General features: G+C 31.7%; 1 protein-coding gene across 1 annotated transcript; it reads left to right on the top strand.

Moving 5' to 3' along the window:
* Positions 1 to 216: 216 nt before the first annotated feature.
* Positions 217 to 23,813, top strand: HGTX (HGTX homeodomain transcription factor). The gene is made up of 3 exons (XM_040720850.2): positions 217 to 990; positions 17,609 to 17,814; positions 23,374 to 23,813. The coding sequence occupies exons 1-3, from the start codon at positions 567 to 569 to the stop codon at positions 23,536 to 23,538; spliced, it is 795 nt and encodes a 264-aa protein (XP_040576784.1). The 5' UTR covers positions 217 to 566; the 3' UTR covers positions 23,539 to 23,813.
* Positions 23,814 to 25,650: the final 1,837 nt, after the last annotated feature.

The raw sequence follows: 25,650 nt of genomic DNA, 5'->3' as shown, positions 1-25,650 counted from the left end.
GGCTCATTTACATAGCAAGGCTGCTAGAATAAAAATTGTACATTCTAAACCCGGAGACGACGCAGAGTGGGCGGCCGCTCCGTTCTCTACGCAAAGCAACGGGCCTTCTCTTTGGACGACAAAAAGTGGGAGGGAATATTTTGATGGACTCCTCTAGGAGTTTGAGGCATCTCTCTTTGGAGAGTGTGTAAAGTTGACAAGAGAAAAGAAAATGGAGGATAGTCGGAGGGGAAGCAGTTGGTGTCTGACGTTGCCTCATGTCTCCTTCTCTAGTGTAGGAAAGAAGAAAAGGAAGAAAAATAGCGGCTGGGAGTTGGAAGAGAGAGAGGAAGAGACGAATTAGTCGCTCATAAAAAATAGATAACCTGAGAGTAGAATCAATCAAAGTTGTCTACTGATTCCTGTGTATTATTTTAATCATCATTTGATTGTTGAGTTTTTTATATATAATATTGGTGTTGTTCTAACTACGTATTAACTCCCTACAATCAAGGTCCAATAAGTGCCCCAAGGACTCACTTATTAATAAGAGCCAAGCCACTCTACGCCCATAGACCCTCGTCTGAATGTGCAGTGTGGGGATAATGAAATCCGACGAAGACTATGTCGACAGTAAGAACCACCTTGTCTACAGCGAGTCCCCTTTTGGGTCATGTAACCCTCATGGCATAGACAATATCCTCAATCGGCATCGCTCCGAAGAAGAACGACAAATTGCATTCTTTGAGTCCCTACAACAGCAATCCGGTGTGGGGAATTTCCCAAAGCTAGAGGATCCCTCACGCCCCTTCTCCTCCCCAGCATCCTCCTCTTCAAATAACAACAATAACAACAACGGAAGCAATGAAGAGGAGGACGGAGGATCCGAAAATCCCAGCTCTTCCTCGATAGGCGGTAACAACAGCTCTGGAGATAATAATCTCTACTGGCCAGGGATTCAAGGACTCATTTCCAATCCAAACATTTGGAGAGATAGACTCAGTTTCCCAGGTAGGGGCCCTTTTATATTTTATTCATCAATAGTTGTATATCCGACGACCATCGTGTGCCACCCCTCTTCTTTTGTTCACCATAGATACATACATATCGATATCTACATACATATTATAAATTATGTATATCGAATTTGAATATTGCCAAAAAAGGGGAATCGTTCGAAGGGATTTGATTTGATTTTTTTTATCTTTCTAGGAGAGCAGGAAATAAAGGATTTAAATGTCCCTTTCTTGTGGTGGTGGTGGTGGTGGTAATTGACTACTACTACTACCCCCCCCCTCCAACGAGTGAAAATTAAACCAACAACAAATTACATCCACATTTGTCACGGTTGGTTCATGTCTCTGATTCGAGACGGAGTGTTACTACAATTATAATTTATGTTCTTTATAGCAAGTTATAATGCTAAATAGATTTTTTTCCCCTTTATGGTTGTGGGTTTTTGAGTTACATCTCCCATGTTTGAGATCTTTATCTCTCACCATCTATTGGATAAACAAAATGATGACACTGGTCAATAAATGTATGCCCTTGCATTGAGATCCTGTGTTCCTCATTGATTTAGCCTATAAAAACATGACCTAATTATTAGTTTTTTTAATGTGTTCTTTTTATAACCTCAATTTACGGCTAACCCGGATTTTCATTATTGGGATTCAAAATTAGGAATTTGTTCTATCTCCAAAGACAATGTCCATTTTTCGTCAGGTTATTTGTACTTAGAAAGTATTTTCTCATGTCCAGAAAAAGATACAGAAATATTGTTTTTTTAAATTTGAATTTAGACGCATATTACCTACAAACTATATTTGATGTGTTTTTTTATTTGATTTACATCTTTCAAAGCAAATAATGCTGCAAAAAAAAAAAAGTATTTTTCAAACTCACTAGGTCACAACACCCAAAATTCCAAGATATAAAGGTCAATATTTCTCAATAGAATATCCATCAAAATAAGTTGACATTTGATTGACAAGTGTAATCCTTTTATAGTCCATCTCCAATGATCATGACTTCAAAGCCCTTTTCGCTTTATGAATATTTATGCATTTAATTTTAATTCAATATCCTTACTAATTGATTTTTTTTTTTTTTTAATCAAACAAAATACAATTTCAAAACCAATCATTTGTGTATTTTCAGTGCCCATTTTTCGATATTTGAACAAATTAGTAACCATTATTAATTACTCATTTCATCTGTTCCTTATCATCCTAGCGGCCTTATTATATATTTACTTAATTAGTAGTCTGTTTATTTTCCAACTTGTAATCAAACATCTCTTGTAATAATTGTAAATATGATTACAGAGCCTCTCCCAAAATAAAAAAACGATCTATAATTAAAAAATAGCTAATTAATATGTCTAAGATTTGGGATATATATATACATAGATCCTTTGGATATTTCCTCCCTTGGGACCACACTATGTATAAAGGAATCATTTCGACGATTAAACGGATATATTATAATGAATCATTTGATCTATGGGTGATGGATTCCATACTTAAACTATTGATTATTTATGGTTAGGATGACCAAGGACCATACTTCAATTATTTAATCGATTGACTTTATCAAAAATGTCCGGATACTCCGGGTAAAAAAGTAGGATACATTTTGCTCCGTCAAAACAAAAGCAAGACATAATAATTTTTCTCACAATTAAGTGTGGATGATATTTGTATTCTTTGACGAATATTCGTCGATTTATATAAGCAAATTATTTTTACTAATCCTTTGGGTGTGTCGTAAATAACAATTTAAGGTGGGAAAAGTGATCTTCTCAATGAATGAAATTAATAGATGTTATATTTAAAAGGGGGCATGTCGGGGCTAATAAAAGGCTTTTAAATTAAATACAGCTCTAAACTGTAACAACAATTATTTAGTATCCAGACTCCTCTCCGAAATTGAAAATCAAAGACTATAACTGACTAAAAATATATCTATGAAATATTGGGTTGTAGGTATAAAGATAAATTGGGATTTTCTCCGTTAATTGATTTTTGTTTAATATTGTTTTTATGTTGACGCTTATCATATATTGATTTGTTTATAAATTGCAACTTGTACTAAAGGATTGTAAATACATGTTCACAAACTCAGTCATTTGAATTACCAACCATCAATAATTACTTATTCATTATGTATTTAGGGTGTATGGAACTGTGGGCAATTGAACTTTATAACGTGCCATAGAGTGTCATTATCAATCCGTGATTTTTATTTAAAAAGTCATCAATTATACTATAAACATATCGACCATATTAGGTATATTCCGTTATTGCATTAGCCTGATCAAAAGATCTGTAAATTTGCATTCACTTATGGCAATTTGTACACGACATATATTATATAAAACATATACCCGGGCCACAGGTATTTTGGACCCTACATAAGTGTTTATTCTTTTAGTCTTGAAAACAAAATATGAATGTATAAAGTAATGCATGTGTTCATAGAATATGAATAGTAACAATGAGGGTTTGCTCCGTCCAGTTATAAGTGAATGTCCAAATGGGACTCGGAGTAGAATTGAGGAGCTACATCCGAGTAACTTCTGCCCACTTATGTCCAATGCTCCCCCCTTCCTTCTGTTTTCACGTCACTGCCTACTATTGAATGGTCCATCCTTGTTCTAACTTAGTTTTGCCATAAGATACAGCTCGTAGTCAAAGGTTATTCTGTAATTTCGATAAAGGATTTATGAACAAAAATAAATAGAGAATCATCTATAAATAGGTATAGATATTCATCCATCTTGTTCAAACAATAGCAATCCCCCAAGAAAGAGCAAATAGTCTTATCACCATTACCCCCATCCTAGAATAGACCCTACCCTATAAATAAATAATATTGCCACAATACTAAAAAGATAGGAAAACATATCTAAGGATGTGACTAATTTGTCATGTATTTTGAAGAAGGGTATTGTAGCATTTACTAACAAATCTACTAGCTTTGTACCTTGTGTACTTCATTGCGGAAAATACAAGGAGGCATTAGGGGTTGTATATACAAAATATTAAGCAATAAAATTGTCATCCCAAGCGAGTCAACCTACAAATAAAAATTCACGTCATCCTTTTCTTTGATTTGGAGAGCCTGTCCTTGAATATAGTAGTCTGATTAAGGGACTTGAGGTGAATTTCCTTGGAAAATATCAAGATCTCCAAGTACTTATAACTGCTCAATATTAAAAAAAAAAATTAATTTGACAACTTTTAATGACCTTTTTGAAGGTAAAGGAAATAATTAATTGGGATATTTTGTTTGATTTTCTTTATATAAAGGACATTATATTTGTTGGTTTTTTTTAATATACGGTAATGTATATAAACGATATTTTAGGATATTATGTAATTCGAGTATTAAAATACCGCGGAGAAGTTATCGTCAACTTCTATAAGCAACTTATTTAGATTATTTTTGCGTAGGAACCACAAATTGCAATTAAATTCCTGGCGGAAATTCATAGTCACAATGAAATAAAATTGAGTTGATGGAATTTATGTACATAACAGGGACCATATACGGTCCTATAAACGAAAAAAAGCTTTTAAACGAGGGTCCACATTATTGAGTATCACAAATCATTCTAAAAATTCAAATAAAAAGGCCATAATTGACCTTAAAATGGCTAATTGATATAAGTAAACATTCAGTAATTCCACCTATTACTGATTTCTGTTCCTTTCAAGATTGTTTTTATGTTAATTTCCCCGTAATTTTATGTATGTATCTTAATTAAGGGGTTTGGGATCCATGCAACATCATTTTAAAAAGTAAATTGTGGTGTACAATATTTGTGTGTGTAGGTACCTGAATTTAATTTATTCATAAATATATATATATATTTAAATTAGGTATATATATTAAATAGTTTTATTTTAATTTAACTCATATTTAAATACTTCCCCCCTCCTTCCTTTTTAGTCATAACAAAATAATAATAATAAGGTTTTTATTTTCTTCTTCTTCTTTCGAGAACATAGAATTAAATACAAAGTTTACATATTTTTATTAAATGTTTTTATAATGAAGGATGCGTGCGTATCATCAGATATATGTGTACAATATATAATATCTAACTCACTTACTAACTAATATGAGAGCCCCTCCTATCTCATCTCTCTTCATAACTATGAGACATTGTACAACATGATATTATATTCTTCTATATATGTGGTGCGTCAATATAAAAACAAATTAAGGAAATGAGAAAATCCCAACTGACTTGTTTACTCCATATAAAAGTATATAGAGCCCTATTTCTAGGCGTATTACTCAAATTTCTGGGATGAGATCCGATGCTCATGAACTTTGGCTATAGTTTAAAACCTGAGTTTGATTTCAGGTACTTCATTTGACGCGAATATGACCCCTTTCAAATGCATGCAATCTATTAATGTATCATTCTTTTATTGGGGATAATTGCTAATTAAGTGAAAGCTGCGATTTGGTACTTTTCCATACATGACAAAAATGTCCTCTGGATTTTCGTCTGGGATGGAGGTTTGTTCTAAAATTTGAGGAATTTTTATTATTATTAAATAGCATGTTTATTTGTGTTTGTCTATATAACATTATTTTTTTTTTTTTGTATGTTGCAATTTTTTTATGACATAGCCAAGTAGCAAATACCAGTTCCAATTTGAGTTTACTGTTGTAACGTTTAAAATCTGTCATTACCCCTGTCCTATAATTTGAGAAAATAATTGTAGTCTACACAATCCTTCGGATTTAAAATCCTCACCCTGTATATAAATATGTGTGCTATAGATACTACAATGTACCAACATAGAGTTGAAACATCTTCTTCTTCTCTCAGTGGATGTCAAACCAAAAATATCCACAATAATAAAAGCAGAAAGAATAAGTAAATAAAGGAAAGCCTCCATGGAAAAGGGAATAATAATTTGAATGTTTGAAAACACAAATAATATACAAGATGGAGAGAGAGAGAGAGAATCGACTCATTGAGTCGTAAAATAAGTGTTACCCCCCCCGTTCCCCCTTTTTGTATGTCAGGGGGGTTTGTACATATTATATGTATTGTTAGGATATATGTATGTATGTAACAAAATGTTATACATTATTATAGGAGACGGCATATGATGATGATATGCTAATTTTAAATCATTTGTTTTTAAACGCTCCCCAGAGGGCGTTCACACCTCTTCACTTTGTACATTATACATACTATATAAGCTAAGAACAAACATAAAAGATGTCCCCCTCTCCAAATGGAGTGTCCTACGTCGTAGGGTTGGGAATATTGTATACATTGCGGTGAGTTTAAAAATACGGAACATAGAATTTCATATGCTCCATTAAAATCTGAACGCTATGTATTTTAAAATTCAACAAGATACAATGTATTAATTAACAATATATTTTCAACAAAATTAATACTATAAATTGATGTATGTCTGATCTCCCTTAATCATTAATTTAACTGCCTTTTGCAGCGGCAATGATGGGTTCCAGGCGCCGGAGGAAGGTCTGGCAGCCGCTGCGAATGTAGTCCTCTGTCATAACGTCCCAGTGTTGGCTGACAGTGGCTTTGAGGGCCTCAGTTTTTGCATGACGTACACTGCAGGCCTGGACATGCATTCTAAAGGTATAGTTGAAGGGGTTGTCTTTAGGGCTATAGAGGGCCAAAAAGTGTCAAAATAGAGTTTAAAAGAGTGTTGCAACAGAGGAGATGGGTTTCTTTCGCTGCTTGTGTCAAAAGCGGCCTCTCCACCCTTACAAGGCCCTTTCCACCAACTTTTTTGATAGCTCTCTGGACAGCCTGGTGTGAAACACGGATATCTCCTGGATGGACCATCATGGACTTGAAGGGATTGCTTGGGCTGTTTTCTTTAACTCCTCCGGATCCTGTTAGGCCTTGTTAACAGACCCCTTCTTCCTCTCCAACGTTTTGCACTTGTGTACGGTGTAGACAGGGGTCCTGGAGACGTCCAACTGCTTGGAGTGCAGAATGGAAATTCGTGCATTACGTTCAAGTGTCATTTTCTCGTTTTGCATACCGAGGGGTCGTATTTTATAGACTCCTTGAGATCACTATTAAGAAAAGTGATCCTTGCTTACTGATACGTTAGAACTTTCAAAATGGGGAGGAATAATTAATAAGGCTATTCATATTTTGCTCTTCCCAACATATAATTTTAAAAAAAATTTACGCTCAATGCTATTTAGGCAATATTCACAACCCTCCCTAACCATCAGGGACAAATAACATATTTGATCCAACTTTGTTCTGGATCGGTCTCATAATAAATTCGGTTCATGAACATTATATAAAAAATATGTGCAACTTTGTCTTCTAGAAAAGGAAATTTTGGTCAACTAATTAAACCTCCGTCTACTTTATAAATCTCAGTCTACACCAAAATATCCACCTAGATCGACTTAGAAAAACTCATTTGACTGAGCAGGAAAAAAAATCTGTCACGGATCAAGGCTCACCACTAATAGTTTATTTGCGAATATTTGTTTTGTTTTTCCAAGCACAAGATGTCGCTTTTTAATATACCACTACAGATGACGTCACCGTGTCATTTTCTCTTATGACGTATGCCAGTGGTTCCCAAACTCTTTTGAGTTTGAGCCTTAAAATATGTGTTTAGACAATGTGCAACACCTCTCATTGAAATATTAATATATAAAATTTGAATTGCATTTTATGGAAATAGATTACTTGGTTTTTGGAGAAAACTTTGGATAATTTTTTCCTTATCTGCATAGTTTGAGTCGAATGAGCTTCACTTTTTTAAAGAAAGGAAATCCTTAAAATAAATTTTTTACCCTTATTTTGCCGTAAAATTTTTTCATCCTTAAAAAAAAAAAAAAATTATAGTCACAAGAAAAAATCTAGATACGTTGGGCTATAGCCCATCCAGGGACCCCTCCCTACAGACGCCTCTGAGCATATCCAATATGTTTTTATAGAGCACTATTTTCTGGGAAATACTTTTTTAAATGATCTTGAAGAGACTTATGAAAAATATATCACTTAAGTTTTGATGGGAACATTAATATTCTTTTTTGGAAATCATGAAGCAACCCACACTTTGGGAACCACTGAGGATTGCAACTTCTTCTTCCCTCCACAAAATTCACCTTGTGCATTCAATTAAAAGAGTGAATACATGGAGGTTGTATATTATCCGCTACTTTGTACAAATATTGATCACGTGATTACAAAACGTTTATGTGATGTTTGAATAAATTACAAGTAAAAGCAAGTTAGAGATTTATCATTCCTACGCCACTAGGGGGCTTGTTGTACATAGTTATAAAAGCCATTTGGTGTATATATATTTACATATGATATAAGAGGACATTTGGACTTTGTGGTGCACCGTTTGTCACTAATGGGAGGGGAAAAGAGAGGGGATGATGATCCATCCTCTCTAGGAGTTTTTGACCACATTTAAAGAGATGTTTGGTTCCCCTGTAAAAAAACAACAACAAAACAATAACACTGCTATATATATATTAGGGTGATCACTAGTGGTGAAAATTATTTTTCGGTTCCGTATTAGGTTATTTTTCCGGATACCAATCAAGACGGAAACTTCGATCCATACCGCAATCTTAGACCGTAGATTGATATTTAATCATTTTCAAATCGTAGAACAATTTGTTTGGGTTTCAATCCATCGATCATGCTCACAATCATGAAGCAAACATTACGTCATGAATAATTAATCTATAAAGTATGTCTATACTAGATTATTCAAACTATTAAATGGTCCTATTCTGACCGATTTTTCCTATAGGACTTGCACTGAAAATCATAGCGTTGTCAGATTGGTTTGAGATCTTCAGACTGAAATTCAATACTAATATAATAAATATTTTTGAAATAAAGTAGTATAAATGTGTCCATTGAAAGGGTATGAATAAGGCAGTTTTAATTATTACAAAATATTTTTGAAGATTCCAGCCAATTTAGTAGTATTTATTTATGAGAATATATTGATTTTGGATATGCCCTGAACAATATTTCAATATGCTGATGTGAAAAGGCAATCTAATCAATGTCAGAATAATCACCAAATAGTATACAACGATATCTGAATCGCTAATCTTGTTTCAATTTGATTTGAACTCCGTGCATGAAATGTTCTTTTTTCAGACATTTCAAAGTTGCTGAATGGATATTCTGTGGCATGTTATAAAGTTCAAAAGCCCATAGTTACATTACTCATATATACATACTAACTAGTCTTGGGTTTCGGTCTGAAATCCTAGACCGGACTGACACAGTTATACAGTTCTCGGTCTGGACCGGTCTCATATAAAAATTCGGTTTACATATGTCCCAAATAAATTAGTCTAGACCGATGTTACAGATAAATTCTTTATAACATGGCATCATATGTTTTTTTAAGGACAATGACGTTATACGAAGTTTAAACAGAGATAGCTCGGATTAATTTGCATCCCACCGTCTCTTATATGTATTCAGTATTTGTTCTAGAACTTATATTGTACTTTTGAGATTTTTTGAAAAATGACAGTTGATCTAGAAAAAAAAATCGGTCCATGAATTGAGACCGAAAAAATCGGTCCAAAACGGTCTAAAAAAATCACTTAAGACCGAACCGAAAAAAAAAATCGGTGCAGGACCGAGTCTCAACACTAACCATATAATTTTAATAGATCAAAATGATCAACATGGCAATGTTGGCAATGCCGTAATTAAAAAAGGCATTTTAAGAGGAAAAAGTTCAGGAATCGCAACTTTTCTGAAGATGCGAACATTTATCTGAATAATTAAAAAAAGAAAAACAATCTCAATAATGTGACGGGGGATCAATTTTACCTTATTTAAGGACCGACAAGTGGGATTGGATAAAACTGGGCCGAATTGGACCACAGTCTGAAATAAGGACAAACACACACTACCTTCATACCATTTGATTTCCAAAATAAGGATCACTCTAATATATATGTTATGTACGTAATGTGATGTATTTATTTATAAGAGATATTTTTTGGTGTTTTTTTTTTTGATTTTTTTTTCCTGTCTTGATTGTTAACACCCCATTCCATTAAGTAAGTAGGAGCATCATCATCTCTTAGTCTCTCTCTCTCTCTCTATCTCAAGAGTCGAAAAAGAAAAAGATATTGCTCATCAGTAATTGAATTACATACATTTCTTTCTATCGTTTATATATATATATATATATAATATAAATCCATTTACTTATAACTTTCTGAGACTAAATGTGATAAACAATGTATTCATTCATATTAAATGTACAATGTATTGTATGTACGTTAGGGTGGGCCAGATAGTTCGACTTTTTCTAAACAACTTAACATTTTATGGGTAGATGGACTTATTGAACACATTCCTGATAGTTCATTTAAATATATTCATCATATTTATTTTTATTTTGGGAAAAAGGGGGGAAAATACTATTTTGAAGGTTCTTAATGTACTTACAATTTTTTTTTTTTTTTTGTTAAATCTAGATTAAAGATTGAGATACATTGATTAGAACCACTTTTGGCAAAAGTTACTATTTATTACTAAAAAATGGAAGAGCGTTCAGTCTACATAAAAATCCCGTTTTCGAGGTTTTGAATGCACTGATAAATTTTTGTATTAAATATACATTTTAGATTAAGACACAATGGTTAAAAGATATTATTGTCACTTCTGAGGGAAATATCCATTTGGTATAAAAAAATAGTATTTCTATAAAATAAAAGAGAAAATCATATTGCACATAACCAATGAAGGAAATATGGAGATTTTATGAAATTATCTTCCACTTTTTGATTATAAATGATGATTTAAAAAGAATTATGAATATTTTCAAATCATTGTATCTAAATATATATTTTGCAATCAAAAAATAAACGTTAGATATATCCCAAAAATAGGATTTTTAATGTATTTTTTTTACACTTTTTCCAAAATTTCACTGTTTTTTTTTTGTTTTTTTTTCATTTATCTTTTTTGTGTAATAATTGGGATTTTTTTCTACAAATTCGTACTTATATATATTCTAAACATTGTATTTTAATCAAAAATTAACATTTTACGTATTCAAAACCAAAAAAAGGGGTTTTATCAACATTTAATTGCCTTTCGGCTATAGGTACATATTAATATATTTAAATAAAATTGTACGGATTATGTCTATGCACACAATACTACGGAAAAGTTAAGTGTGTTCCGTTCAAACTAAAGATTTTTGGGGGCACCAGGCTCACCCTAATCTACATATATAAGGATATGTATTAATATTACATATCATTTTGAGAGTACGAAGAAAGAGCAGAAGATTTATTGCTTTCTTTAAGAGTGCCACCATGTAAACATAAATGGAATAATAGATAAAGGGGGTGGGGGGGAAGATTTGTTGTTTTCATCATAAGTTACATATTTGCAGTACATTCATAATATTGTGTTAAAGGCTGTTGGAGGCGTATTTTGTAGGTCCTGAAATTAGGACTTCTCCCTTTATATCGATCCTTCAACAAATTCACAAAATTTTAAAGCATTCTCTTAAAGGCATCATACCTACTAATATTATATTTAAGTATCTCAGTTGGCCAATCAAATTAGTACCACCAAACTACAAGTATTTTTTATCTGCTATAATAGTTTGGCATCCTTTAATTGATCGAATGAGGTTGGAATAATTTAGTAAAAGTATAGTTATACAATTAGTGTGTGTTGTGTGGGTCATTATTTAGCACTGATCAGTCTCGATCTGCTTCGGTTCTGTCCTACATTTTATAAAGTTTGGTCCCAAATTTATGTCTCCTTTCATTAATCATATTTAGTACTGATAGTAGGAAGGACTGACGGTCCTTAGACTCGGTCTCAAGGACTGATAGGACCAGTTCTAAGACTGTACTGGACCCAATAAATAAGGTCTGACACAAATTTGGAGTAATTACAATTACTCCAACTGACATAGAAATTATCTTTGAAGTGGTAATATACGTTTAATGTATATTCCCACTCTAGTATTCACCGTGAATCCCAACCTACGCAGATTGGGTTCAGGAGAATAATTTCTCTCAGGCAAGTTGTTCACTGAGCTACGTCGCTCTCTTTTAAGACATATATTTTCTGAAAAAAAGGTTAGGTACATAAAAAAACCCAAAAATGGAATTTGTATAGTTTATTACCACAGTCGCGCAGTTTTAAGATATTTGTAGATACTAAAAATGAGTCCTGGGTAGACAAACTATGCTTTACTTATATATGAGGCGTGGATGAACAGACAAAAAGACATATACACTTTGTTTTAATGTCTTATATATTAAAACAAAGTGTATATTTAATTGTTTTAATGTATTATATATGTATCACACATGAAATCCAAAATGGTCAAACAGATTAGTCTGAAATTTAGCAAGTAGACGTATAAAATAACCAAGAATGCTACTATGATATTTCTTGGGGCTTCTGAGGTCATTAAGAGACTATTTTTGATAGATATAAAACCTTTCTTTCTTTAGGTAAATCCTTCCTTCTCTATGTGCCTTCCTTTCTCCCTCTGTGTTTTCTCTTGTACCTTCATTCTTTGTTTCTATTCTGGGATGCAACGGGAGCGGCTTCCTTCGCTAGTGATATAGCTAAGGCATCTTTTACTTCAGGACTTGCAACCTATTGAAAGTGCGTGCTCTTTTCTTCAGTTACATTCATTGTCAATCAATACATAGAAATGAAGTAAATAAAATATTCTTCAGTTTATTTGGTAATCAATTAATTATAATTATAACTAACTCATCAAAATTGGAGACTCGAACATGGATTGTAGTTAACTCTTATTAAATTGGGACTTTGAACACTTGATTTGGATTAAAAAAAGAAATTTCAGATTTGACGAGTACTCAATATGAAAGACTCGTAACTCGACTAGAATTCGTCATTAGATTGACAAGTCTCGGATTTTAATAAGACTCAGGGCTTGAAAATCCCTAACTCACGTACCCAAAAACCTGCCACTTGACTTTTGAGACTTCACTCGAGCTTATCCCTCAATAAATTGAGATTCTACTAGTGGTCGTAAAAATTACTTGTGAATAGCACTGTTTACGATATACTTGTAATATTGAATTTCTATTTGATATATAATTCAAAAGAATTATACAAAAGAATGATCCTTATCAGATATAATTGTTTATATAGAACTGAACTCTGTTTGCTCTTGAATTCGACTTATATATATTTGAAGATAAGTCATTTATTTAACTGACTAAAAGACAAAAAGTTAGGCTCTTGTTTCATCCTCGTTCATAATTTTCAGACAGATTTTTTTTCAGTGAATTTATAACATAAATAAATTATATTGGAAGAAGATGAAACTAATAAACAAACACAAAACCGTTCTCGAATAATTATATTTTATAGTCAAAAATTCCAAAAATTAAATTTCAAATAAAAAAGTTTAAAAAAAAAAAATTCAAATTTTTTGGAGAAAAATTTCTAAAACCTATATCTACTCACAGAAAATTTCAAAAAAAATTAGAAAAAATTATTGAAAATTTACAGCTGTTTAACAAAAAATTTCAAAAATCCATACCTGTTTACAAAAAAAAATTATTTTTTTAGAAATCAAAAAAACAAATATTAAATTTTTCTGAGAAAAATTTTACAAATCTATACCTACTCAAAGAAAATTAATTTTTTTATAAAATTATTTTAAAAGTCTCTAGCTATTCAAAAATATTTCAAACATCCATTACTACTCACAGGAAATTAAATTTTATGGGGAAAAAAAATTAAAAATCTACAGCCATTCACTAAAAATTTAAAAATCTGCTGCCTTTGGCTAAAAATTTCAAAATCCATAACTACTCAGAGAAAAATAATTTAATAAAAATTATTTCATTTTTTGTAAAAGAAATTGAAATGAAAGCAAATTATTATTCATTTTTTTCATTTTTTTGGGGTGGGGGCGACAGACCTTCATCCGAGCCCCTTGCAGACTCTCCTTTTCTTTTGTAATATGACACACTGAGGATTAGCTACACACGCTCGTTGCTACATGTATTTTCTTGGAACAAGTTCGTATAAAGTTCAAAAATGAGTCCTTCAGAGACCAAAGGACATACTTTGTTTGATTACTATGTATATATGAGATTTATGTATGTAAATATAGAGAAAAGGATGTTTGATATGGGTAGTATATAATAGTATGAAAGATTAGAGCTCATTGAGTCATCATCAGTTCACGCCATTCCTCCTCTTTCCTTAACTACGACTTCCTACTCATTTAATTAAAAAGAAGAATTAATTTCTATAATGGGACAAGCAGATGGCGTAAAATATATTTACATATATTTTATAATAATAATATTTTGATGTATGAAATTGATTTAAATCCCTGGGATGATATCCGACTCCCAAAAAAGTTAATTTATTCTATCGTCATCATCAAGAATAATAAGGAAATAAAAGGAACAGGGAAGCTACAAGGAACTGAAGGAAAGACAGAGAGGAAGGGGACCATAGAAATAAAATATTGAACAGTTGGAATATTGGCTAATAATGAAAAACCATTTGATATATGGTATGTTTGGTGAATGAATAAAGCTTCTCCCTCCCCTCATTTACTCTTGGATGATCTTTAATGCGCTTTATGACATTTCAAATATGACTAACTCATCACTTTACATTATATTATGTAGTATTGAACGTCTCCTTCCTCCTCAGAGTTGTTACCTATACTTCCCTCAGAGTCAACGAGGCATCATGTTGGTCTGATAGTTTCCAACCTCACCTGAAGATGGCAGCCCATGTAAATAAAAGCTACTCAACTACATCTAAAATCTTTTGAGAGTTATTCACCAAAGTTTCAGCCATTTTTGACGCATATTTGTTATGTAACAGACCTTTAATTGAGTTGACAAGTTTTGGAGCCGATTAATTACGCTAGATGAAACTTGGATACACGATTATACGGCCGAAACAAAAATATAGTCCAAACACTGGGCTGCAATGGGGGAAACGACTTCAAAAAAGCAAAAACCTTTTTTCCTGCTAGGAGTGATGGTACTGTTTGAACATGTTACAGGGATGGGAGAAGTGTGTAGAAATAAAAACGTTTTGTATCTTTTTCATACCACACTCATACATATCTTTCATCAATCTCTTTTGAATCATTTTAAAAAGTATTTCCCAAAAGATGGTCCCCACAAAAGCATAACTGGATATGCACCTTATACTGCCACAGCTAATCATTGGTCCTCGGACATGGAAGATCCACTTATCGAACTTTCATTTGACGTCACACTACAAATAGATTTTGATTCTCATACACTATATCAAATTCTGAATTTCTGTGGTGAATGTAGAGAATCTAAAGCCGTTAACCTCAACTTATTTGTATATGTGAGAAGATCCTTTCCGTATTAGCTTAGATCCAAGATATATACAGATTGCAGCTTATCGTGAAATATTATCTTTCGAGTTGCTGTGTACAAAAGTAAACCCAAAATAAACAAAAATAAACTTTATTAGATTAGTCTTGAGAACCTATAAACAAAGAGATATAAACACAAATCCGACTGAGTATCTGGACCCCCCGATAATGAGCAAGGACATGTATAAAAATTACTCTCATTTCCATCCTCAATTCTACTTTGAGTCCAACAAGGACTCACACTTTGAAATCCCCACCAAATCCTCAAGATTACTCAGTGCTATTCATTATCTCCTAAAGAAGTAAAGAATAGGGACTCTTCTACGTGCGGCACGACCTGTCTGTAGAATCACAGCACTAGTATCGCGGCAAAGCTCAATAGGATTTGGAACGATAATTATGAATGAAAACACTCTGAAAAATCCAATCTCAATGCAAAGTGTATGCCACAAGAAAATGACGCCACAGAGATATTTGATTTTTTTGAATGAAATTCGACTTCCTCTTAGGCCTTAAAATGTGATATCCTGTCCTGCTATTCTTGTAAGTCAAGCAGCCCTCTTAGAAGTGGATTCGGTCTAGGCCTGAGTCCGAAAGCCCATCGTCCGAACCTCATTTTGCCAAGCCCAAAATGCCAATGGTCCGAATCTTCCAACCTGACAATTATTTCTGATGTAAAATAATTCCTTTGCAACTAATCGATGACGTCATTTTCGATTTGATACCCTACCAAATGATGAATTTTTTGTATTATAAAAAAATATATATCCAACATCTTGTGAATCTTTATGATATTTGACTTTATCTATTAGATATTACATTCTGAGGTTGTAAATATATATTAAGCTCTCATGACTTTTAGTGTATAGATTCTCATATTTTAGCACACAAGCTGGTCGGAAACCTCACACTTTGTAGTCCTAAGGCCGATATAAGTTTGGAAAATGAAAAAACATTGTTTAGATTGCTAAATAATCTTCCATGCCCTTTTATGTCATATTTTCTACAATTCTAAACATATCTACAATGTCCCCTTCTTTTAGAGACTAGTAGTTACCTTTATTTCGCTCAGAATCAATGAGGCATAAATACGGAAGTCGTCGTCAAGAAACTCCAGAAAGTCAGAGGAGGAAGTTATAATTTATATGTTAGAACTTATATTGATATAAAGAGAGGAATTATAACAGTTGATTTAATTAGGGATCCCTTCAAAAAGGGGGTTAAAGGATCGTCCAGATGATTCAATAATGAAAATCTTGATTTATTAACCATAAAATTCGTCATGGAAAATGGGTAATTAATAGTGTTGAGACTCGATCCAAGATCAATTTTTCTTTTAGTTTGGTTATATGTAACCTTCTTTCTATTAGAAGATGTTCAATTGCCATCTTTTATCCAGAAATGTTCGCAGTATATTTTTCATTCGAAGCACTTTGTGCAATTTTTATAAATTGATTAAATATCTGGTTTCATAAGTTTGGTCAAGACCAAATAATATTTTAAAAGCATAACGCAACATTTATTTATAATTTAATCCTAGATATTAATTTTCAATCAACCGTAACCCCCTTTAAATAGAAACGGATCAGGTCAAGTGTCCTCTTTTTTTGGAAATCAAAATATGCTCACTCTTGTATAGCAATATTTCAATCTAGTCCGTGAATCATGAGTATATTCCTTCCCGAACCGTTTACTGTTGGCATTTAACTGGTTTCCTCAGAGTGTGGACTGGCAAAACTGTTATTTATCCGCTCACATTGCGGAAGAAGTCACTCCAAGCTAGTAATTTAACTGTAGTTTATTCGAATATTGGTCCAGACCTATGGAGCTTTACATGAGATCGATATGGATAATGTCTTCTTGGTCTGGTTTGGAATTCATGTACCTAAATGCAACACTAATATGTGTAATTAATATATTAATAGTTATACTCTTTAAAAGTAATCAAAGTTCACTTCTACTCTGAGTTAGTTGGAAATAGGAGGGAGGGGGGAATAAAAAGTGAAAGAGAGGGGGGTAATGGCCACATGACGTGTCCTGGCGTCATCTGTATGTCATCATCTGTTAACTTTTTTATTTGTTATTCGTGAATGTATTTGGTTAGAAAAATAATAATTATGTATTCAATAATGTAAAAATTGAAGGATATTTTAATACATATTTTGATGTTATTTATTTATTTTTTGTTTCTTTTGCAGGTCTAGGAGTCCGCTCCCATCCCTCTCATTCCCATCATCATCATTCGTCCTCTGATTGTGATGGTAAGAAAAAACATACACGACCCACCTTTTCGGGACAACAAATATTCGCTCTGGAAAAAACGTTTGAACAAACCAAGTATTTGGCCGGCCCTGAAAGAGCCAAATTAGCATTTGCATTGGGTATGACGGAGAGTCAAGTCAAGGTAAGATGGTTTTAATAATTGACAGGTGTGTTGTCTCGACTTGAGTCGAGTCGATAAAATAGAATAAAAATTAGGTATACCCATTCAATGCCTGTAACATTATGGTGCATTTATCATTAGTAATTAGATTGTAGGATTTAAGTTTTACATGCCCTCATATTCCCTTATCAATATATATATGCCCAGTAGATCATATTACTTACTAGTGAAGAGACTCGGTACAACACCATCCTTTTTTGGTTCCCTCTTACGTGATTTTTTATAGACCGGACTGGACCAATATTTAGTTTTTCTGGATATAAACAAAATTAAATCGTTTTCATATCGTGAAAATATTTTTTCCGTCTCAATCTAAGGACCGATTTTCTTCTTTCTTCTAATCTATGAGTTGTAAAAATATGATTGATGTAAAAACCCGTTAAACTCCATATGATGTTATTTTGCCTATGTTGACAATTTGGAAACACATGACGTCATAAACAATTCATTCGTGACCGAATTTTAAAAGAGACTGATTTTTATATTAGACCAATCTTAGGGACCGATCTAGATCCAACTTCTATAAAGGACCGAATTAGTGCGGTCCATTCAAAATAGTAACAGTCTCAAACCGGTATAGGATTTTCAAACCGAAACAAAACACTGTTACTTATCTATTTTTTATAGACAATTTCGACGAATTTACTGTTCTTCATAAAATATTTACGAGCAACTATTTTAAAGTTACTCTGAGATTGAATTATTCCTTAAAAACCTCGTATATATTTAATCTGTCTACTTGGAGATTAGAAGAAATTGTGATTGATTATAACAGCCGACCTTTTAGCTTTATGATATTTTTTATTTAATACTTTTTGTTAAGAAAAACCAATTTCTTGGGACATATCCTAGGACGAGAGCCAAATTCTCGTAACTTGCATATTTATTTTATATAATTAAGTATGAAAGTTTCATGTCCATATTTCAGGGATCTGAGAAATAGATTTCATCTGTCTAAATTTCTTTATTTTGAAGTATTCACATTAAATATTGGCAAGGGTGTTCGCAGGATTATATTTTGCCAGGGAAAAAAAAAAATCTAAAATCCATTGGCTTTTGATTTTTTTTTTTTTCAAATCCAAAAAATTAAATTATCCAAAATCCATAGCTATTCACAGAGAATTAAATTGAAAAAATTAATTTTTTTAGGAAAATAATTTCAAAAATCCATAGCACTTCACAGAAAATCAATTTTTTTGTAAAAAAAATTTTAAATTATTGAAATATCAAATATTATATTTTCTGAAAATTTTTTAAAAGTACATCTCTATTCAGAAAAAAATATTTTTTTAGGAAAATAAATTGAAAAATTCATAGCACTTCACAGAAAATCAATTTTTTTGAAAAAAATTTAAATTATTGAAATATCTTTTCTGAAAAATTTTAAAAGCCAATATCTATTCAAAAAAAATTATTTTTTTAGGAAAATAAATTGAAAATTCCATAGCTTCCATAAACTTCGATTTTTCAATGACCTCATGGAGTCCCTGTCGGGAATCCATTAATTAGAAAATCACTTCCTGCCCATAACGCCACCACAAAACTCAAATCATCATTGATGACGTTTTGTGACCAAACTTTGACGTCACCACGTGTATTTTTTTTCGAATTCGAATCGACTCAATTCAATTGTTTGAGTCGACAGAGCACTCACTACCTGGCAATAAATCTTTTTTTTTTTTTTTTCCTCTTCCTTTTCGTCTCCTTTAGTAGTAGCTCTATTCAATTAAGGAAGAGATGATGATTTTATTCAATTAGTAAAAGAGAGAGAGAGAGAGAGAGGGGGGGTTAGTGTGCTTCATCATATCCATTAGCCTTTTTCTTCTTCCTTTTTAGTTGTAGTTGTTGTAGTAATGGATCCCAAGAGAATATTTTAGCGCCTTCTTCATTGAAAAAAAAGGGGGAAAAAAGAGGGGAAAGAGATAGCTGATTGTTGTACATATATAATAAAGGATGATACCTTTACAAAAGAGGGCTCTTAAAGCCCTACACATGTATTAGTTGTTATTTTTATTGATGTTGTCATAGTATTAAAAAAGAAAAGAAGAAGAAACCTTTTCCTTTTTTTTTCTTCTCTTTTCCTTTTTTTTTCTTCTCTTTTCTCTCTCTTTCCTTTCCCCCCCTTAAACGCTTATTCCTCTTGCTTTGGACCACGAGGAATCTAAATAATCTATTAAAATATAAGGGATGAGATCTTTTGTATATATTTATATATATATATATATCTGAGGGTTATAACAAAAGGAAAGGATAATCCCTCCGGTGTAAACGCCCAATTCGTTTTTTTTTTTTTGACTTCTTTACAGCTGTTGTGTTGTTGTTCATCAGAAAGGATCATTATTCCTGAACAACAATTAATCTTTAATATGATTTTCTTATTGTTATTGTGTATTCATGGATTATTATTATTTATTATTAGGGTGTCCGAGGACGACGACTTTTTAGTTATTTAGTTCATATACATATCTTACCCATGTGTAGGTATGAAGGTTTTTTTCAACCCCTGGGAAATTGTCTTTGAGCAGGGTCACGTTAGTAAATAAGGAATACTATGCAATGCAAGTGTTTCTGTTTATATTTTAAGAAGAAATACACTTACATATTTGCTCTTCATTTTTTTCCATAACCATTAAATAAATAAAAAAAGTTGTGTAACCTAATTGGACCTCTTAAAAAAGTTCATTAAATAGTAATTAATTAACAAGCTAGTTTTCGGTGGTGTATACAACATAATTAAATGAAACTTTTACAATCAAATAAGGAAATCCAGAATTTCCCAGGAAAATAAATATTAACCGGTAACTTACTGTAGGCGTATGAGCCGTAGAAATCCCCTGAAAACAGGATCCCGAGAGATAACCCCTGGAAGCAATACCTTAAAGCTAATAATCTACTAATAAAAGTTAACCCTTGGGACATCGTTAACTTTATTCGATTGCCCCAAGGTTAATAGAAGCACAACGTTAAACCAAAACGTTTTTCTGACTGAGGTTTCACTACCCCCACGCTTTTGAATATTGACGTTTAATTATATAATTTCCAGTCTTATATGGTGCAAATATACCGTGTTTTTATTCTCTATGACGTCAAAACCTGTTGGTTTTGCCCAGGAGTCGCTATATTAAATCGAAGATTCTAGGAAGCCTAATTACATGATCGTCTAACCTTGTGTTTCTATTAACCCTGGGATTGTCCAGCCTTTCCTCCGAAAAGAAACGGAAAAGTCCCAAAATCAGTTGGTAGAAGTTAGTCCATTTTTCGCAACTATGTAATGATTATATGATAATTGTTGTGAGTTGTTCACACATCGAAGCCTTCAATGTTTAGAACACTGATTAGGAGAAGAAAAAAAACAGTCGACAAGAAATACTATTTAAAATTTATTCTATCGATTTTCGAATGAAAGGAAGACATTTTGAAATTAATACATTGAATCCGTTATGGGCCAATGGTTGCCAAAGCTCTTACGTTTTGAAATCAGTTGGGGTGAGAGTTTTAATAAGTCATTGTAATGACGTCATTCAAACCTACTCGCAAGTTCTTATATTAGTTTAGAAAAAAATAAAATAATAATAATCGACTTCGAATTATAGTTTAGGAAAAAATAAAATAATAATAATCGAGTTCGAATTAAACTGGAAAAAAAAAAAAAAAAAAAGAGGACATGTCCTTGGAAGAAAGATGCTTGGCATAGGAAGAATTGGAGATTTGTCCTTAGGAGAATATGGTTAATTTTATTACATACTAGGTGTAGAATATATATATATTTATATAATACATTTTGAGGATTATGTGGGTCACCAGGGGCGTCCGCAGGATTATATATATAATTTTTTTAGGGGGGAAGGGGGCTAAATTTTTGACTTTTTTTAAAAAAAATCAGAAAACTAAAATTTTTTGAAAAAAAAATTAACAAATCCACTACCATAAACGAAAAATAAAATTTTATGGACTTTTTTAAAAAATCAATAGATATCCTCAAAAAATTAATTTAAAAAAAAAAAAAAATCTGCATCTGTTCACAAAAAATTTAACTTTCTTTTGATTTTTTTTTTCAAAAATCCGCACCTATTGACATAAAATTTTCAAATATTAAATTTTTAGGAGATGAATTTTAAAAATCCATAGCTATTTACAGAATTTAAATTAAATTTCAAATATTACATTTTTTGACAAACAATTTCAAAAATAAAATTTTCTTGTAAAAAGAAAAAAATCCTTAATTTGGGTGCCAGCAGCTCCTACAACCCAAACCCTGCGGACACCCCTGGTCCCTCTACCATTGCAAAATCCCCCTATGACGGTTAGTCACCCAAATATAGTTAGAAACGTAAAAAAATAACAGTGTACATATATCTCTTATTCGACGTAATATAAAAATACTTAACTATATTAGTACATAAAAATTCACCTCAATACAAAAGAATTAGCTTTTTGGAAAACTTTATTTTTTGTTTCTTTTATGATATTTCTCACTCTCTCTCTCTCTCTCTATTTCTTCTTTGTTTATTTAATATCAACGTCACCCTTTGGCCATCATTAGAGTGATTAATACTTATTAGTACGTCCATAAACTATTAGCGTTTCTGTCCTTATTTGCGTAGGATTTAGAAAAATAAATAAGGGGTTGATTACTTTGTATACTTAGAGGGAGGGAGTTGGATACATAATATATTTGGAGTGTCAACATAAAAACAATCTTCAACGAAAATGAAGAAATGAAGAAAATCCTAATTAATTATACGTAATACACCTCAATATTTAATAGAATGGGTTATTATTCATTAAGATTCTGTAGAAAATATCCTATAATTTAAAACCCTTTATTTGATTTAAAATACTTAATTTGGCCCGACTGGGAAGCTGAAAGTCTAGATTATATTAGTATTTTTGTACGAATTTTTGTCAATTTATATCAAAAAATATGTGTAGGATGAATCCTTTGGAGGCCCTGCAAATTGAACTTTAAGCAGCTAAAATTGATCCTGACAATGATAAATAAGTAGATTTTATCACAAAGATCATATCCGGATCAAATTAAGTATATCCAATCAAAGAAAGGTTCTAAACTATAGCTAAACTTCATTGGTATCTTAAATCATCCACACAAATTTGAATAATTAACCTATCATTGACTCAAATATGTATTTAAACCCCATTTTTGATGAGAATACCAATAAAAATCAATTTTGCCTAAATAATTTTTGTTTTTATTATTTGTTATTCGTTCAAATTAGTCAACAAAATTTCAAAAAAGTTTTCATTCCAAATTTGTGATTTAAAAAAAATATGTCAAGAAATAATTTTGTGGGTACCCCTAATGACGTCACCATTATATAATTCCATTCTGTTGCCGGTGACTCTATATGAAGTAAAAATATAGAAATTGGGATTTACTCATTTTCTTGATTTGCTTCCTAGATTTTTTATGTGTTGACGCAGTGTATTTTTGTTTCGTTTAAATAACTTTTGAGTAATTCAATCATTACATAGAATCTTTTTTTATTATAATTATTCCAGGTTTGGTTTCAGAATCGACGCACCAAATGGCGAAAACGACACGCAGCGGATATGGCGAATGCAAAGCGTCGACACGAAAAGTCCCGAGGAGGAGAGGAGGATGAAGTCGAATCGGAGGAAGATGAGGAAGAGGAGGTCAATCTCCATGAATTTGGTTCTTTATAGGGGGAATCAATCCACAATCCAACGAGTGTTACAAAATTTAATTAAACATACAAAATTCCTGCTTTTATATGTTGTTACAGTAAAAACAAATGAAAAAAAACAACCCATAATTAATTGATTCAACGTTGATTACCTACAATATAATGTATTTTTCTGATTAATGAATTCTATATATATATAAAATCACTTGTAAACACATGATTTTTCTTGGTCTTTTTAGCCTTCTAACTAATTATTTGATAATGATATTAATAATAATTATAACGATTAATTAATTATTTGGTGTTGCTATTATTATTGACCTACTACTAAATCTCCTAATTAGTATTACCTAAGAGTGAGCCACAGGACCAGTGCTGGGAATTTCCTTTGGGTAGGGGGGTTTTAAATATGTTTTTTTCTAATTCAAATTTTCGGATTGGTATTTCATTTTTTTTAACTCTGTTATGAAGTGTCTTTTTTTTTTTTGTTGATCAATTGACGAATTTATGTTATAATTTATTATTAACAGACAATTTTTTGGGTCATTTTTCCTACAATATGTCGGTATTTAGTTGCACTGACCTTGCTTAACAGTGAGCCGTAGGGCCGTTCTAGGATTTCTGTTTTTGGGGGTTGTTCAATATTGTTTGGATTTTCAACTGATTTCTCATTTTTTTGGGGGTCTAATATGAAAAAAATGACCTTCATTTTTTTGTAAAATGAAATATGTGCCCTTTTTTCTCAAGAAAAAATAGATTTACTCTATGAATGACTTTTTTTTTTTAAAGTCAAGCATTTTTGGTGTCTTTCTGATAATTACCTATTTGCCTTTTGATCAACTGTGTCAATAATTATTTTAAGGTTTCTTTTTGTTTTTTTTTTTCATTATAAAGTAATGTATCTTTCAATTTCTAAAAAGGACCTTCAATGATAAAAGTTTGTTTATTTTTTTGACTCAGTTATGAAATGTAGTCAAAGTGGGCTACCGGCCACCTTTTGTGAGCGTGTGCAGGGGCGTCCGCAGGGCTCTGTTTTTGGATTTTTTTGGAAAAAAAAAATTAAATTGAAAAAATTATTTTAAAAATTAAATTTGTTTGAAAAAAACTTTCAAACTATTAAATTTTTTGAAAAAAAATTAAAAATCCAAAGTTATTCTTAAAATATTAACTTTTTGAGAAAAAAACTCACAAAGCCATAGCTTTTTCAAAAAAATATATTTTTTTTGGAAAAGAATGTCAAGTATTAAATTTTTTGGAAAAACATTTCAAAAATCGATAGATATTGATAGAAAATTAAATTTTTTTGAAAAAATACTGAAAAATTAAATTAAATATTTGAATTTTTTTAAACAAAAAAAAAGAATATAATTTGTAATATCCAGCTTTCAAATTTAGAATTGTCATCAAATACGAGTAATCGTTTCAGAGGTCACATGCAATCAGCAGTCACTTTTTCAATTTACCCTTAATACGAGGAGTTTGACTGAATTAATTTATTTGTTTTAAGAGATACATTTCAAAATTTTGTAAATAATCCAAATTTTCTTACAGACACTCCCCATGTTTTTCTACTCTACTAATCCAAAGGGCCCTACCTTGACAGCCGATCGTCTCATTAAACCCTTTTAAATCAGCATAAAAAGTACAATTGTTTTAACAAAGGGGAAAGAGATGATGTATGCTCCTAAAAGGCACGTAACTAATAAATAATATTGTTGTTGATATAGGAAAAGGAGAAGAAAAGGGGGAGGAGTCTCCTTGAAAAGAAGATAGAAAGAGAGAGAGAGAGGGGGGGGGGAAGAAGAAGATTGGGAACAAGAGCGACACCTGTCGCAAATTACTCAACAAATGAATTCTTTTCTTTTCAAAATAGAAACACAATAATACATGATCTGATCAAAAATTGATGTTGAATTAATGTTGATAGATATATTTGCTACTGTGTCTTAGATTGAATAAATATACATGTTATATATATTTGGCCTGTCAACACAAAAACATGCTTGAATGATTTTTGTCAAAATTAAGTGTGTATTCTTCGACGAACTTTCCCTCAATTTCTAATATTAAAATAAAAAAATAATAAGAGTATATGTGACTTTAATTGTTAAGTAAAAAAATTAATTGGAAT

This window comes from Lepeophtheirus salmonis, chromosome 10 (assembly GCF_016086655.4).
Source record: "Lepeophtheirus salmonis chromosome 10, UVic_Lsal_1.4, whole genome shotgun sequence".
Classification (NCBI taxonomy): domain Eukaryota; kingdom Metazoa; phylum Arthropoda; class Copepoda; order Siphonostomatoida; family Caligidae; genus Lepeophtheirus; species Lepeophtheirus salmonis.
This window is presented reverse-complemented; position numbering and strand designations above follow the sequence as displayed.